The sequence below is a fragment of the Hylobates moloch genome, unplaced genomic scaffold, assembly GCF_009828535.3.
Source record: "Hylobates moloch isolate HMO894 unplaced genomic scaffold, HMol_V3 SCAFFOLD_6, whole genome shotgun sequence".
NCBI classification, from domain to species: domain Eukaryota; kingdom Metazoa; phylum Chordata; class Mammalia; order Primates; family Hylobatidae; genus Hylobates; species Hylobates moloch.
Genome location: NW_026652281.1, coordinates 134,070,948 through 134,087,354, shown reverse-complemented (window position 1 = coordinate 134,087,354; position 16,407 = coordinate 134,070,948). Strand labels below are relative to the sequence as shown.

Genomic DNA, 16,407 nt, shown 5'->3' with positions numbered 1-16,407 from the left:
ATTTTTTATTTTTGATTAATTTATTTTTTTGAAAGCTCTGTCATCTAAGGCTTGAGTGCAGCGGTGCCATCTCAACTCCCCAAAGACTGTCTCCTGGGCTCAAGCAATCTGAAATTTTAATTAAAATGAAATTAAATAAAAAATTTTTAGACCAGGCATGGCGGCTCACACCTGTAATCCCAGCACTTTTGGAAGCTGAGGTGAGCGTATCACTTGAGGCCACGAGTTCCAGCCCAGCTTGGCCAACATGGTGAAAGCCCGCCTCTGCTAAAAATACAAAAATTAGCCAGGCATGGTGGCGCGTGTCTGTAGTCCCAGCTACTCAGGAGACTGCGGCAAGAGAATCGCTTAAACTCAGGAGATGGAGGTTGCACTGAGCCGAGATTGTGACACTGAACTCCAGCCTGGGTGACAGAGTCAGACTCTGTCTTGGAAAAAAAAAAAATTAAAAATGCCTTAGTTGCCCTAGCCACATTTCAAGTGCTCAATAATCATATGTGGCTAGTGGCTGCTGTAGTGCACGACACTCACACAGAATAACTCCGTTACCAATATTCTACTGGAGACAGAATCGATCCTATAGAATTCAAATTCAAATCCTATGGAGTTGTACAGTTATGTAACATCTCAGAGCACTGGCTCCACATCCCTGTCTTGGCTCTCTCTGGCTCATCAGTTCCAGAATAACTCCGTTACCAGAATAACTCCATTACTAAAATTCTACTGGGCAGCACTCTATAGGAGGGAATAGAGACAGACACCACATATATTGCACACACAGATCATATGCATTAAGGAAGACAAGATAATAATAGTGAAAGGGACTGGTTGGCTGCTTTAGATTGAAGGACCAGTGAAAAATGTCCAGGGAGGTAACATTTAAGCTGGGATAAAAATGAAAAGGAAAAAAGTGAAAATGGTGGGGCCAGGGAGCTAGATAGAGAACACAGCCACGGAAAAGGCCTTAGGGTTGAGGCAAGTTGGAAAGAAAGCTCTGGTGGCTGGGGCTGAGTCAGCAGGGGAGAGAGCGGTGGAAGAAATCTATGGGGTAGGTCAGGGCCAGATCACCAGGGCTTCAGTAATTTGAGTAAAGATTTAGGAATTATTATTATTATTATTATTATTTTTCTGAGAGAGGTATGAGAGGGTTATCAGTGGGGGAATGATGTAGTCTGATTATATATTTACCTCTACCTTACTCATGCTGATTTCATTAGTTGCTTACTTACCCATGTCCCCTGCCCGATTTCACAATTCTGGATTTTTGACGTCCTTAGTATATTGAGTCATGTCCCATCAGCTCAATATGTTAGTAATAACTGGTTGAATTGAACTAGCTTTTATTTTTCAATCTTTTATTTCCTTGAGAAACAGGGTCTTGCTCTGTCACCCAGGCTGGCGTGCAGTGGCACAATCACAGCCTCCAACTGCTGGGCTCAAGCAATCCTCCTGCCTCAGCCTCCTGAGTAGCTGGGACTACAGTCATGTACACCAGGCCTATTTTTGTTTGTTTGTTTTTTTGCAGAGAGGGAGTCTTGCTATGTTGCCCAGGTTGGTCTCAAACTCCTTACCTCAGGTGATCCACTTGCCTTGGCCTCCCAAAGTGTTGGGATTACAGGCGTGAGCCACTGTACCTGGCAAGAAATGAATTTTTATTTTTATTTTTGAGATGGAGTTTTGCTCTTGTTGTCCAGGCTAGAGTGCAATGGCTTGATCTCGGCTCACTGCAACCTCCACCTTCCAGGTTCAAGCAATTCTTCTGCCTCAGCCTCCTAAGTAGCTGGGATTACAGGCGCCCGCCACCACCCCCACCTTTGTATTTTTAGTAGAGTTGAGGTTTCACCATGTTAGCCAGACTGGTCAGACTGGTCTTAACTCCTGACATCAGGTGACTGGCCTAAACTCCTGACATCAGGTGACTGGCCTACCTCGGCCTCCCAAAGTGCTGGGGTTACAGGCACGAGCCACCACATCCAGTCAAGAAATGAATTTTTAAAGGCTGCCATACAAAACACTATGCTAAGACCATCCATTTCCCCATGAACCCTGTCATAAGCTGCAAGATACAGAGCACCACTGCCTCCTTGGAAGTTACTGAATTCTTAGACCAGAAGAGGAGTTAATGAAGTACTAGGCAAGCTTACTCATGTTTGTATGGTTTAATGATTAAGAGCAGAAGTCAACAGCCCGATTTAACGCATGTGGGTGCTTGACACAGAGCCTGCTATATAGTATTCTCCAAAAACCTTAGCTAGTACTATTAGTGCATATGATGTAGATTTAGTTTTCGAAGTTCTTCCGTGGCCCTTTTTGCTTATTATATGAATCCTTGGTGGGAGATAGAGGAAGCATTTTTAGTGCTATTTTACAACTGAGGAAATAGAGGTTTGAAGAGAACTCAGGAACTCTCAGGGTTACCCAGCATTGTGAGTGACAGAGCTTGGATCTGAGCGTTAAGTCTGCTCCAGACTGCTGTTTCCTGAAGCATTCTCTTGAAATCCCTTGGTAAGGAGGTGCAGTCTGAATCATGTTGTCCAGGAGCATAAAGGTAGGCACAGTGATTCACATTCACTATCAATTTCTCTTGCTAATGGCAAACTTGGCAATGTGACTGCTAAGGCTAGGGATGAGTCGTTGTGGCCACTGAGCAGGAAAAGCTCCACGTCCACCAGAGGCCCAGTTTACTCTGAAAAGCAAGTGCATCTCTGCCACTGGAAGGCTGGCATTTGCTCTCATGCTGCCATTGAGCCACGCTGGTTCTCTGCCTCCAGTTTCCTTTTCTTTTTTGAGACGGAGTCTCACTCTGTCGCCCAGGCTGGAGTGCAGTGGCGGGATCTCGGCTCACTGCAAGCTCCGCCTCCCGCAAGTTCACGCCATTCTCCTGCCTCAGCCTCCCCAGTAGCTGGGACTACATGCGCCCGCGACCACGCCCGGCTAATTTTTTGTATTTTTAGTAGAGACGGGGTTTCACCCTGTTAGCCAGGATGGTCTCGATCTCCTGATCTCGTGATCCGCCCGACTCGGCCTCCGAAAGTGCTGGGATTACAGGCGTGAGCCACCGCGCCCGGCCCAGTTTCCTTTTTGTTTGTTCCCTGATCCCCTGTATCAGGACCAGGAGTCAGTTTGGAGGCTATGTGTGGGGAAGAAGCTGGGAAGTCAGGGGCTGTTTCTGTGGACAGCTTTCCCGGTCGTTTGGAAGGCACAGAGCTCTCAGCTGCAGGGAATGAACAGAGCTCTCATGCCGTTATGTGTGGTCTTCTCTCATTTCCAGCAGAGCAGGCTCATATGAATCAACCAATTGGGTGAAAAGATAAGTTGCAATCTGAGAATTAAGACTTGATCAGATACCATCTGGTGGGGGGTACCAACCAGCCTGTCTGCTCATTTTCCTTCAGGCTGATCCCATAATGCATCCTCAAGTGGTCATCTTAAGCCTCATCCTACATCTGGCAGGTAAGTGAGTAGGTGCCCTGGGTGGGAAGAAGGGAGTAGAGGAGGGTTAGAAGCCAGAGAATGGGGTAGGGGAAGGGGAGGGGATGGTGGTGGTGGATGAATGTAGATGTTCTTTGGGCACTGTTGTATGGCTATGAGTTAACTAGTGAGCAGGACCAGAATAAAGTTTTAGGCCAAAGAAATTGCTTAACTGCTATGAATTACAACATTCATGGCTAAATGAACAAGGCAAGATGCAGCACAGTGTGTCACATGCTGCCATTTGTGTTTAAACAAAAAGGGAGTGGTTAGATGTATATGCATAGATACATGTAGTAGGAAATAGTGACGGTAGGTACTGTGGGATGGGGGCAGAGGGTGGGAGGTGGAGGGAGGGTTAATCCTTATTGTATTCTTTTGTGCCTTCCAATTTTTTTCAGCCACATTCAATTCTTTCTTTCTTTCTTTCTTTCTTTCTTTCTTTCTTTCTTTCTTTCTTTCTTTCTTTCTTTCTTCTTTCTTTCTTTCTTTCTTTCTTTCTTTCTTTCTTTCTTTCTTTCTCTCTCTCTCTCTCTCTTCATAAGGTCTCACTCTGGAGTGCAGTAGGGCAATCTTTTTTTTTTTTGAGACAGTCTCGCTCTGTCGCCCAGGCTAGAGTGCAGTGGCACGATCTTGGCTCACTGCAACATCCGCCTCCTGGGTTCAAGCAATTCTCTGCCTCTGTCTCGCAAGTAGCTGGCATTACAGGTACCTGCCACCACTCCCAACTAATTTTTTTGTATTTTTAGTAGAGACAAGGTTTCACCATCTTGGCCAAGCTGATCTTGAACTCCTGACCTTGTGATCCACCTGCCTCGGCCTCCCAAAGTGCTGGGATTACAGGCGTGAGTAACCGCACCTGACCTAGTTGGGCAATCTTGATTCACTGCAACCTCGACCTCCTGGGCTCAAGTGATCCTCCCACCTCAGTCTCCCAAAGTGCTGGGATTATAGGCGTGAGCCACCACACCTGGCCTAAGTATTTTATTTTGAAATAAACACTTTAATTCAAAACATTCTATGAGATAAGGAAAGATTAAAATAGGCATATCCTAATTTTTAAACACAAATTTCTGGAGTGATATATGCCTTTGGGATTATGGGGGAAAAATAATCTCTCCTTATATACTTCTATAACCAAATTGTAATAGCATGCATTATATGTGTAATCCAAAGAAAATGATACTAGTATTAGGCAAAATTAAATAAGAATTTCTTGGCGGCCGGGCGTGGTGTCTCACACCTGTAATCCCAGCACTTTGGGAGGCTGAGGTGGGCGGATCACGAGGTCAGGACCATCCTGGCTAACATGGTGAAACCCCGTCTCTGCTAAAAATACAAAAAAATTAGCCGAGCATGGCGGCGTGCATCTGTAGTCCCAGCTGCTGGGGAGGCTGAGGCAGGAGAATGGCGTGAACCTGGGAGGTGGAGCTTGCAGTGAGCCGAGATCGCACCACTGTGCTCCAGCCTGAGCCACAGAGCGAGACTCCGTCTAAAAAAAAAAAGAAGTTCTTTTTAGCAAGACTTTGTCTAAAAAAGAAAAAATTAAAAGAATGCTAACATAGAAAAATGCTTATAATCTCAAATTTAAAAAATTCCAGCTATATCAGCTAACTTGGAAAAAGGGGAAAAACCTTCCTGCTATAATGTCTATTTACAAGGCTGGGCATGGTGGCTCATGCCTATAATCCTAGCACTTTGGGAGGCTCAGGTGCGTGGATCACTTGAGGTCAGGAGTTCAAGACCAGCCTGTCTCTACTAAAAATACAAAAATTGGCTGGGCGTGGTGGCATGTGCCTGTAATCCCAGCTACTCAGGAGACTGATGCATGAGAATTGCTTGAACCTGGGAGGCGGGGGTAGCAGTGAGCCAAGATCTTTGCGCCACTGCACTACAGCCTGGGTGACAGAGCAAGACTCTGTCTCAAAAAAATAAAAAATAAACAATTAAAAAATGAATAAATTATTTTTTTAAAGAAAGTAAAACAAGTAAAAAAAAATTAAGAGAATTTTTTTTTTTTGTGGTGGGGGAGACAGAGTCTGCTCTGTCACCCAGGCTGGAGTGTAGTGGCACGAGCTCAGCTTGCTGCAACCTCCGCCTCCCAGGTTCAAGCACTTCTCCCTGCCTTAGCCTCCTGAGTAGCTGGGATTACACCACCACACCCCACTAATTTTTGTATTTTATTTTAGTAGAGATCGGGTTTTGCCATGTTGACTAGGCTGGTCTTGAACTCCTGACCTCGGTTGATCTGCCTGCCTTGGCCTCCCAAAGTTCTTGGATTACAGGCGTGAGCCACTGTGCCCGGCCAAGATGAAATATTGAGGACTCATTCTCAGTTTGTCTTTTCTTCATTGCAGATTCTGTAGCTGGTTCTGTAAAGGTTGATGGAGTGGCAGGTTCGTCTGTCACACTACCCTGCCACTACAGTGGAGCTGTCACATCCATGTGCTGGAATAGAGGCGCATGTTCTTTATTCACATGCAGAATTGGCATTGTCTGGACCAATGGAACCCACATCACCTATCAGAAGGACACACGCTATAAGCTACTGGGGGACCTTTCAAGAAGGGATGTCTCTCTGACTATAGAAAATACAGCTGTGTCTGACAATGGCATATATTGTTGCCGCGTTGAGCACCGTGGGTGGTTCAATGACATGACAATCACCATATCATTGGAGATTGTGCCACGTAAGTTTTTCTTTGATATTTCTTGCTAGTTAATTGAATTTTCTGTTTGGTAGTAATTTTCTTTTTTCTTAATAGGGAAAGAGGAGGTTCCTGTAAGTCCTGTTTTTAAATAAACTCTTGTTCTTGGGAAATTGAGTAACTTTTGTGTAGATGAAGTTGCAAGGCCAAGCATAATTCAAGGTCAGGCTAGAATCAGCAAACTAGCTCCTAAAGCAGTACAATTGTTCCTTGATATCCACGGGAAATTGGTTCCAGGACCCCCTTGATACCAAAATCTGCAGATGCTGAAGTCCCTTATATAAAATGGTGTAGTATTTGCATGTAAACTATGCACATAGTCCCATATGCTTTAAATTATCTCTAGATTATTTATAACACCTAATACAATGTAAATACTATGCATTTGGTTGTTATACTGCATTATTTAGGGAATAATGACAAACAAGTCTATATTTGTTCAGTACAGCAGACAACATATCCTTCTTTTTCCACCATACATTTTCCATCCAAAGTCTTGGTTATATCTACGGATACAGAACCCACAAATATGGAGGGTCAAATGTACTTCAAACACAGTAGTTGGTCCAAGAAATAGCATTTACTGTTCCATAGTAAAATACAGTGAATATTTTTATCAAGCTGAATTTATTCACCTTGAACTGTCCTTTTTTATTTTTTTATTTTTTGAGACAGAGTCTCGCTGTTGCCCAGGCTGAAGTGCAGTGGCACAATTGTGGCTCACTGCAACCCTCTGCCTCCCAGGTTCAAGCAATTCTCCTGTCTCAGCCTCCCGAGTAGCTGGAACTACAGGCAGGCGCCACCATACCCAGCTAATTTTTGTATTTTGTGTTAGTAGAGATGGGGTTTCACCATGTTGGCCAGGCTGGTCTCGAACTCCTGACCTCAAATGATCTGCCTGCCTCAGTCTCCCAAAGTGCTGGGATTACAGGTGTAAGCCACCACGCAGGGCCTTTTTTTTTTTTTTTTTTGAGATGGAGTCTCACTCTGTTGCCCAGGTAGCAGGCTGGAGTGCGGTGGTGTGATCGATACTCACTGCATCCCCCGCCTCCTAGGTTCAAGTGATTCTCCTGCCTCAACCTCCTGAGTAGCTGGGACTACAGGAGTGCATCACCATGCCTGGCTAATTTTTAAAATTTTTTTTGTAGAGATATGGTTTCGCTATGTTGCCCAGGCTAGTCTCAAACTTCTGGGCTCAGGCGATCCACTTGTGTCGGCCTCCCAAAGTGCTGGGATTACAGGCGTGAGCCACCGTGCCCGGCCATTGCTTTTTCTTAATGAATCTTCTTCCACTAAGGTCTTACAATGATAATAGAACCCAATACCTATGACCTTAATAAGCTGTGTCTCTATTTTCGTTTTAATTAAGAGGAACTTTAATTTGCAGTCTCTTGGCTTTTGGACTTGGATTGTTTCCCTTATAAGGGTGAGCAAGATGCGGTCAATTCTTTTTTTTTTTTTTTTTTTTTGAGACAGGGTCTCGCTCTGTTTCTCAGGCTGGAGTGCAGTGGCCCAGTCTCTACTGACTGCAACCTCCACTTCTGGGGTTCAATCAATTCTTGTGCCTCGGCCTTTCAAGTAGCTGGGATTACAGGCATGTGTCTCCACACTTGACTATTTTTTGTAGAGATGGGGTTTCGCCCTGTTGCCCAGGCTGGCCTCGAACTCTGAACTCCTGAGCTGAAGTAGTCCACCCACCTTGGTCCCACAAAGTGCTGGGATTACAGGCATGAGCCACCATGCCCAGTCTCTACAAAAAAAGTTTTTTTTTAAAATTAGCCAGGTGTGGTGATGCCTGCATGTAGTCCCAGCTACTTGGGAAGCTGACACAGGAGGATTGCTTGAGCCTGGGAGTTTGAGGCAGCAGTGAGTTGATCATGCCACTACAGTCTGGCCTGGATGACAGAGTGAGACCCTGACCCCAAAAAAGTGCTTCAGTGCAAATATGAAGTGTCTGTTCTTATTTGCTGAATATGCATGTACCTTTCAATACATCTACTCTTCTTTTGGAAGGAGGGGTATGTCTCCAAGGCCCTCTCCTGTCACAGTTTCTAGCTGGGCAATGACCAAGATTGACAGTTTAGGAAGTTAACTCCACCTAGGAACAGTCTGTCATTGGTGTGCTAGGGTACAGTTCCAGCCTGAGGCTCTTGTTTCTTGTTTGACTTATGCTCACTCTCATGTTGATTTCTGACTCCAGCCATGGTCACGACTACTCCAATTGTCACAACTGTTCCAACCGTCACGACTGTTCCAACGAGCACCACTGTTCCAACGACAACGACTGTTTCAATGACAACGAGCGTTCCAATGACAACGAGCATTCCAACGACAAGTGTTCCAATGACAACAATGGTCTCTACCTTTGTTCCTCCAATGCCTTTGCCCAGGCAGAACCATGAACCAGGTAAAACAGATGTGTTTGGGAGCCCAAAGGCCTTCTAATGAGGAGCTGCAGACCATCCAGGGCATTGTATCAAGGTAGAAGGACAGTCTAGAGGGAGGGGTCTTACCTGGGTTTCAATCAGGGTCTCCTCAGGTTTGTGATCCTCCCCAACTCCCAAGTTATATGCATCTTTTGCACCAATAAGCATTTTTTGAGTGAGGGGACCCATTGCTTTTTGTCAGATTCTCAAAGAAATTGATTATTAACCAAAAATAGCTGGACCACTGATGTAGAACATCTAACAGGGATACTGTGGATCTGACTCAGCTAGGTATGGCTTTATGATGAAAACACAGGGAATGCCAGAGAACCAAGGTCAGATAAATGAGATTGTGTCCTCACAAAGAGCTCTGAAGAGAGATCATTTAGTCCATTCTGAAAGACCTTAATTTCAGATAAGTTAACATTTACTGTTTTCTATCTACCAGGCACCATGCTTCATGCATGTAATTCTTAGGATAATTATATCCACTGTAGGTGTGGTTTATAATTGTGAGAACTGAGACAGAGTCTAAAAGTTCATTGTTGAAAGTTACACAGATAGAAGCCAGGTGCGGTGGCTCATGACTGTAATTTTAGCTGAGGAGTTCAAAACCAGCCTGGGCAACATAGTGAGACCTCGTCTCTACATGGTGGTGCATGCCTTTAGTCCCAGCTACTTGGGAGGCTGAGGTGGAGGAATCGCTTGGGGCCGGGAGGTCAAGACTGCAGTGAGCCATGATTGCACCACTGCACTCTAGCCTGGGTAACAGAGTGAAAAAGAAAGAAAAGAGAAAGAAAAAAGAAATTTGCACAGATAGAAAGTGGTTAAGTCAGGTTTTGATCTCTGTTAGCTTGAAATGGGGCCAGTACTTTTAACTACTGGATCATGCCTCCTATTGTGAGCACTGAGTTTTCTGTTTGGATGAGTTTGCCCTGATCTAATATTTTTACTGAAAAAAACCCTTAAACAACCACACTGTCTTTTCAGGGTAGTCAATGACTTACACATTTTTACTTCAAAGGTCCTTTAATTTATTTATGTACAGTGGAAATTGCAAAAGGTGTGATTTATACTTAGGAAAAAGTAACATTGGGTTTAAGGGCTTTAGGGATTTAGAATGTACAGGTTTATTTTTTTCAGTTCAGGCCATATAGTTGATACTTCAAATTCCCTGTAAATAAGACATTAGATTTAATACAAGTGGAGGATAACTTGACTTATAGGTAGGGAAATAGCTTGTCATTCTGAGGACAAGTATAGGTTCAAATCTTCCATTTCCGGGATTTAAAAGATAACTTTTAGTGGAGATTCTCAAAGCCCTCAGAAATCCATTGACCCCTTAGGGTGGCTCTGGATTCTGAGGAGTAACAAATGTCACAACCTCTTAGCTGGAAAAATCTGATGGAACATATTGATTTCCCTCGACTCCCATTGAATTGTGTGTGTATTTAACCAGGAGAGATCTGAAGGATTGGGCTAGTAGCTCAGTTTGGAAGAGAGGGTGTCAATTAGGTCATATCTTGGATTTTAGAGCCATAAAGCTTTTGTAAGAAAAACAGTTTTGTTCCAGGCAGCCGCACACACTAGAGTCTGTTAGACTTTCTCAATGTTGATTTCACTTTTTAATACTTAGCTTGTGTCTGCTAAGGTGGATGGATTAGTGGACTTGTTTTGGAGAACATCCCTAAGTCACTGACTTCATTTAAAGCCGAGATTTGGGAGAAAGTTGCCTTTCTCCTAAGAGTTGGTTTATATGGCTATAACCTGGAGGATGGTATCAATTGAGGTTATTCTTATCTGGATAGTTTTCCAAAGAGTTTGCGTGAGTTGAACATTGCAGTCCAGGAATGAGAGAACCCTGGAGCAAATAGAACGCAGGGACATTTATCTTTGCATCCAATCCTCCCTGCTCAGTGCCCCTAGTACCTGCTTGCTGCCTAAAACATCCATGGAACAATTGTATGTATGGTTGTAGGAGCAGTGGAGAAAAGAAAGATGCCATAAGGACCCAAACTTAGGAAAGAAGTTAAGCTCAAGAGATCTTTTGCACAGAACTCAACTGGGTACAGACTGCCCACATGACTCTCCTGTGTTGTTCTGTTTTTCGTTCCAAAAGAGAGCCACATCCTCTTACAGGTTTGAGCACTAGAGGAAAACAGGAAAAAGTTGAGAACAGAAGAAAGAGCGATGTTGAAAAGTGAAGTTATGGAGACTGTGGTGGGGAAGGAGAAACAGACCAGTGAGAGGCAATAAGGAAAGCCCAGGTTTGGGAATTCATCCAGTCACCGTCACTAATTGACTCTAAATGTCTGTGGTGCTCTAAGAGAAGGGAATCATATAAATGCTTTGTGAAGAGGCAAGTGATCAACTTTGCAAATAAGGTGAGATCTCTGATAGGAAATAAAGGAGGGATTTCAGGAAAGGAAAGGGGAATGTAGCCCTATGCTGGAGAATTCCTAATGGAAGCTTTACAGTGAGAAGTGTAAGATGAGTCAGAAAACACAGGAAATCACCCCTAAAGGAATGACTAGAATGCAGATGTGGAAGGAGCTGGGGTCAGGGCCTGCCAGGAACCTTACCTTTAGGGTTGCAAATCATTACCAAGGCTGACATTGGGCAATATTGTCAGCTTTAAGAGACCTCAAGGAATTAATATTGTATCTATTCTGTTAGTTATTGGATGTGTGGATAATTGAACTTGAGTGACGCCAGGAAACCCAGAATGGGGCTGTTGTGAAGGGGGTAGGGCATGTTAGTGCAAATTCCTAAGCCCCCATTTTCTGAAAGTGAAATATCACTTGTATGAATAAAATAAAGCTTAATTGGATGTTCTACGTAAAATGCCCTGTTGTTGGCTTTGTCTACTTAGAGGGAACCTGCGAGTATAGAAAGTTTGAGATAATCGTATATATTGACTATGTAGAACATTATCTAGATTGCATTTCCTCGTGTTAATGAGATAATTAGATAGCAGGGCAATGCCTGAAGGCCATCTTTGAACACATTTCTAAGAGGAGCCGAAAGGTTCAGAAGTGGGTGGGTAGGAGCCCTGCATGCCCACTGTGGAAGGCCAGGAGAAGGGCCCATGGAAAGTTGATGGTAATTCCTGATTCTAGTTTTGTTCTTTATTTTTCTTGGGGTGCACATTTTCCTCCACAAATGGAACAATTCTTCTTTTCATTCCAGTAGCCACTTCACCATCTTCACCTCAGCCAGCAGAAACTCACCCTACGACACTGCAGGGAGCAATAAGGATACAACCCACCAGCTCACCATTGTACTCTTACACAACAGGTAACTGCGTTCTCTTTCCTGAACACCTGGGATCATTCAAACCTTGATAACCATTGACTTTGTTGAGAGCACACGCTCTGGAATATGACTGATCTGACTTGAGTGCCAACACCAGCCACACAGATCAGTCATTTGACTTGTACAAGTATCTACCCTTTCTGAATGTTTTGTCATTTGTGTGTGTGTGTGTGTGTGTGTGTTTTTTTCCTTTTTTTTCTGAGATGGAGTCTCGCTCTGTCGCCCGGGCTGGAGTGCAGTGGCATGATCTCGGCTCACTGCAAGCTCCGCCTCCCGGGTTCATGCCATTCTCCTGCCTCAGCCTCCCGAGTAGCTGGGACTATAGGCGCCTGCCACCACGCCTGGCTAATTTTTTGTATTTTTAGTAGAGACGGGGTTTCACCATGTTAGTCAGGATGGTCTCGATCTCCTGACCTCGTGATCCGCCCGCCTCCACCTCCCAAAGTGCTGGGATTACAAGCGTGAGCCACCGTGTCCAGCCTTTTTTTTCTTTTTTTTCTTTTTTTGAGACTGAGTCTTGCTCTGTTGCCCAGGCTGGAGTGCAGTGGCATGCTCTCGGCTCATTGCAAGCTCCACCTCCTGAGTTCAAGCCATTCTCCTGCCTCAGCCTCCCGAGTAGCTGGGATTACAGGCATGCACCACCATGCCCGGCTAATTTTGTGTTTTTAGTAGAGAGGGGCTTTCACCTTGTTGGCCAGGCTGGTCTCAAACTCCCGAGCTCAAGAAACCCTCCTGCCTTGTCCTCCTAAAGTGCTGGGATTACAGGCATCAGCCACCGTGCCCAGCTGTTTTGTCATTTGTAAAAAGGATGTAATACCATGATCTTGCAGAATGCTTGTGAGGATCAAATGGGATGAAAGATTTGGGACATAGTTACAGGGGGTAAGTGATAAATATAATAGCAGCTATTATTATTATTCCTTAGAACATCAAGAATCCAAATGCCTGACTGCCACAGTTAGCTTATGTGATTTGGAAACATCCACATGCATATTACCTTGTTTTTAGAAATCAAATCAACCAGTCTTGAATCCAAACGTATTATTTTGACTTGATTCCTTGGGCCAGGGCCTTAAAACAATTAAATCCAGCTCTCTGGTATTTAGCTCAAACACCAGACCCTATGCTTCTCACAAGTCCCAGACCCCAAAAAGTACCAGGAGGCTTCCACTGACTCATCAAATTTGTATTTACACGAGCATTCTCAGATGGGGCTATGATTTGAATGTTTGTGTCCTTGCTATTAAGGGAAAACTCCCAAACTGGGTTTTCTCTCTCTTCTCACACCATGTCAATAACAATCATCAACTCAGATGAAGACTTCTGTGACCGAATGTGTGGAGTTTTTCCCCCATACACCAAGCAGTGGACACCGGCTGTGTGTTTAATTCAATTCTTACAATGTCTACCCGGAGAGAGGGTCAGATCCCACAGGTTAGGGGCTCAGTCCCCAAGACTGCCCCTCCCACCCCCACCACACACACCAGTCACAAGTTCGGGTCTCTGGAACTTCTGACCGGCCAGTTTCAAGTTGGGGTTCCCACAACCCTCTCTTTGGGTTCTATTAATTTCCTGGAGTGGCTTCCAGAACTCAGGGAAACACTTAACGTTTACCAGATAATTATAAAGGATATTGCAAAAGATACTGATGATGAGATGCACAGGATGAGGTATATGGGAAAGGGTTCCATGCCCTTCCTTGGGAACTCTACCTTCTAGGAACCTCCAAGTGTTTGACTATCTGGAAGCTCTCAAAACCTAGTCTTCTTCTTCTTTTTTTTTTTTTTCTGAGACGTAGTCTTGCTTTGTCATCACCCAGGCTAGAGGGCAGTGGCACAATCTCGGCTCACTGCAACCTCTGCTCCCAAGTTCAAGTGATTCTCCTGCCTCAGCTTTCCAAGTAGCTGGGATTACACGTATGCGCCACCATGCCCGGCTAATTTTGTATTTTTAGTAGAGATGGGGTTTCATCATGTTGTCCAGGCTGGTCTCAAACTCCTGACCTCAGGTGATCCACCCCCCTCAGCCTCCCAAAGTGTTGAGATTACAGGCGTAAGCCACTGCACCCACCCTTTTTGGGTTTTTATGGAAACTTCAAGACATCAACATTCCATCCCCCAGGGGCACAGGGAAGGACTCTCTCTGGGAAGTGTCTTACGACCCACAGTCAGAAAGGCAGGGGAAATTAAAGTTCTGCCTTGTCAGGTGAAAGGAGAGCAGGAGAAAGTCAAAGATTATTTCTTGAGGTCAAACATACTTATCATGATAACAAAAGACTATAATCAGGGATATGGGAGTTATGAGCCAGGAACCATGCACAGACATCTATCTATCTATATATGTATGTATAATCTCATAACACCACACCCCTAAATTCATGTTGATAGCTAATTCCCAATGCAAGTATTAAGAGCTGGGGCCTTCGGAGCATGATTAGGTCATGAGAGCCCCGCCTTCATGAATGGAGTCAATGCTCTTATAAAAGGCCCAAGGTACATTTTCTGGATGGAAGAGAAACAATAAATTAATTAGTTAAACAAAAAGAGGCCCAAGGGAACTTGTTTGCTCCTTCCCCCATATGAGAACAAATAGAAGACAACATCTATAGGGAAGAGGACCCTCACTAGATTGAGTAATCAGCCTGTGCCTTGATCTTGGACGACCCAGCCTCCAGAACTGTGAGCAATAAATTTCTGTTTAAATTACCCAATCTAAGCTATCTTATCATAGCAGCCTGAACAGACTAAGACAGATGGGTTGAGGACACCCACACCAACAACAAAGAGGCACGCCCCTCTGAGATCCTGCTACTCTGCCCCAAACAATCCTTCCTATTCTTTCAAGTCTGAACAGGCCTCTTAGAGTCTCTGCTCCTTGGAAGTGTGGAATTGACCTGTCTTTCCTTGTGATGGAGAAAGGTGATGCTGAAACCTGTCATCTTTCCCAGCTAACTCTCCTTGTTTCCCTTAGTGGCAAGCTCTGGGAGTGACCTGTGCTGAGCTCCTCTTTGATGCTGAGCTGGCTCTGTGTCCTTGTGTGATATCCAAGCAAGGTCACGCTTTGCAGGCCTCCTTGTGTGTATGACTCATTGTACTCAGCAGTTGCCAATCTGTAGGCAGCTGCTCCCCAGCGTGCATGGCCTACCTTTTTTGCCAATCATTCCTGGTAGCTGGTTAATTTAAAATGGACCTACAGTGTGATTCACAGAGGGACTCATTCAGCTGGGATTAGATAATGGTGACATTTCATTTTGAAAGTGTAATCCTTAGCGCGAACTGTTTCCAGGCAGAAAAGCAAAATGAAAATAGGTAAAAACACAAGGTAACAGTGGTAGGAGCAGCTGCACCCCACTCTTTGAGAGTGTAAGGAGGAAGAAAGTAGGAGTGGGGAATCATTCTCTGAAATACTATGTCAGTGAAACCTGGTCAAGGTAGAGTTTTCCAAGGTGGAACAGACAGTGGAGCCGCTGTATCCTCAGGATTTGTGTGGCTGCTGCCATTTTGGCTGTGGATCTAAGGCTCTTGGGCCAAGTTCGTGCTGTGCCTGGGTTGGCCCTCAGTTGCCTAAAGCCTCATGGAAGCAAAAAATATTAGGTCTGAAAAGGATTGGAGCTGTCATATGGCCCACTACCCACCTTTGACAGATGTATGTGCCAGGAAATGGATATATTATCTTGTTTAATTCTTTTAAGGCAGGCCATATTTAATGCTATTGCCAGATTGAGGAGGCCCTATAAATCTGCTTTGGAGACACACAACTCCCATTTCAGCTATGAGTTACTAGTTCTGTGCCCATAGGAAAATTTTTGAACATTCCTCTTTGGATGATTAGAGTATATGATATTTGGAAAGTGCATTGCATAGTACCTATCCCTCCCTCCTCCCCACTCCTCTTCCCATTATATACTAATAATAGCTTAGTGCCAACCACTTTTCATGCATCATCTAATTTAATTGTAACAACTTGATGGGCTGTGTATGATTAATAGGTTGTAGTTCATGTGTACTGTAGCTAGAAATATATATATAGTAGTTTTCCCCTTATCTGCAGTTTTGCTTTTCTGTAGCAGTCAACTATGTTCCTAAAATACTAAGATATTTTGAGAGAGAGAGACTAAATTCCCATAGCTTTTATTACAGTTTATTTCTATAATTGTTCTATTATATTATTTATTGCTGTTAATATCTTTCTGTGCCTAATTTGTAAATTGAACTTTATCATAGGTACGTATATATAGGAAAAACATGGTCTCTATTGGGTTTGGTACTATCCTTGGTTTCATGCATCTACTTGAGGGTCTTGGAACATATCCCCTGTGGATAAGGGGGCACTACTGTATACACACACACACACACACACACATACACACACATACACTCACCCCTTTATATACCTATACATACATACATAACTGTGTGTATGAAAAGGACCTTGAGTATCAAAGTTACATTGCTAACAGACATTGTCAGCATTGAACTCAAATTTTA

At 44.1% G+C, this 16,407-nt stretch overlaps 1 protein-coding gene across 2 annotated transcripts in view; it reads left to right on the top strand.

Moving 5' to 3' along the window:
- Positions 1–3,400: 3,400 nt before the first annotated feature.
- HAVCR1 (hepatitis A virus cellular receptor 1) overlaps positions 3,401–16,407 on the top strand; it is a 28,002-nt gene continuing 14,995 nt past the window's right edge. Inside the window, exons 1-4 of one of the 2 annotated variants that reach the window (XM_032155990.1) lie at positions 3,401–3,453; positions 5,829–6,161; positions 8,380–8,586; positions 11,795–11,902. In XM_032155990.1, coding sequence (XP_032011881.1) covers positions 3,408–3,453; positions 5,829–6,161; positions 8,380–8,586; positions 11,795–11,902 — 694 coding nt within the window. In that variant the 5' untranslated portion in view covers positions 3,401–3,407. The remainder of the gene's footprint in view (positions 3,454–5,828; positions 6,162–8,379; positions 8,587–11,794; positions 11,903–16,407) is intronic. The other variant, XM_032155988.2, reaches the window with a different exon arrangement.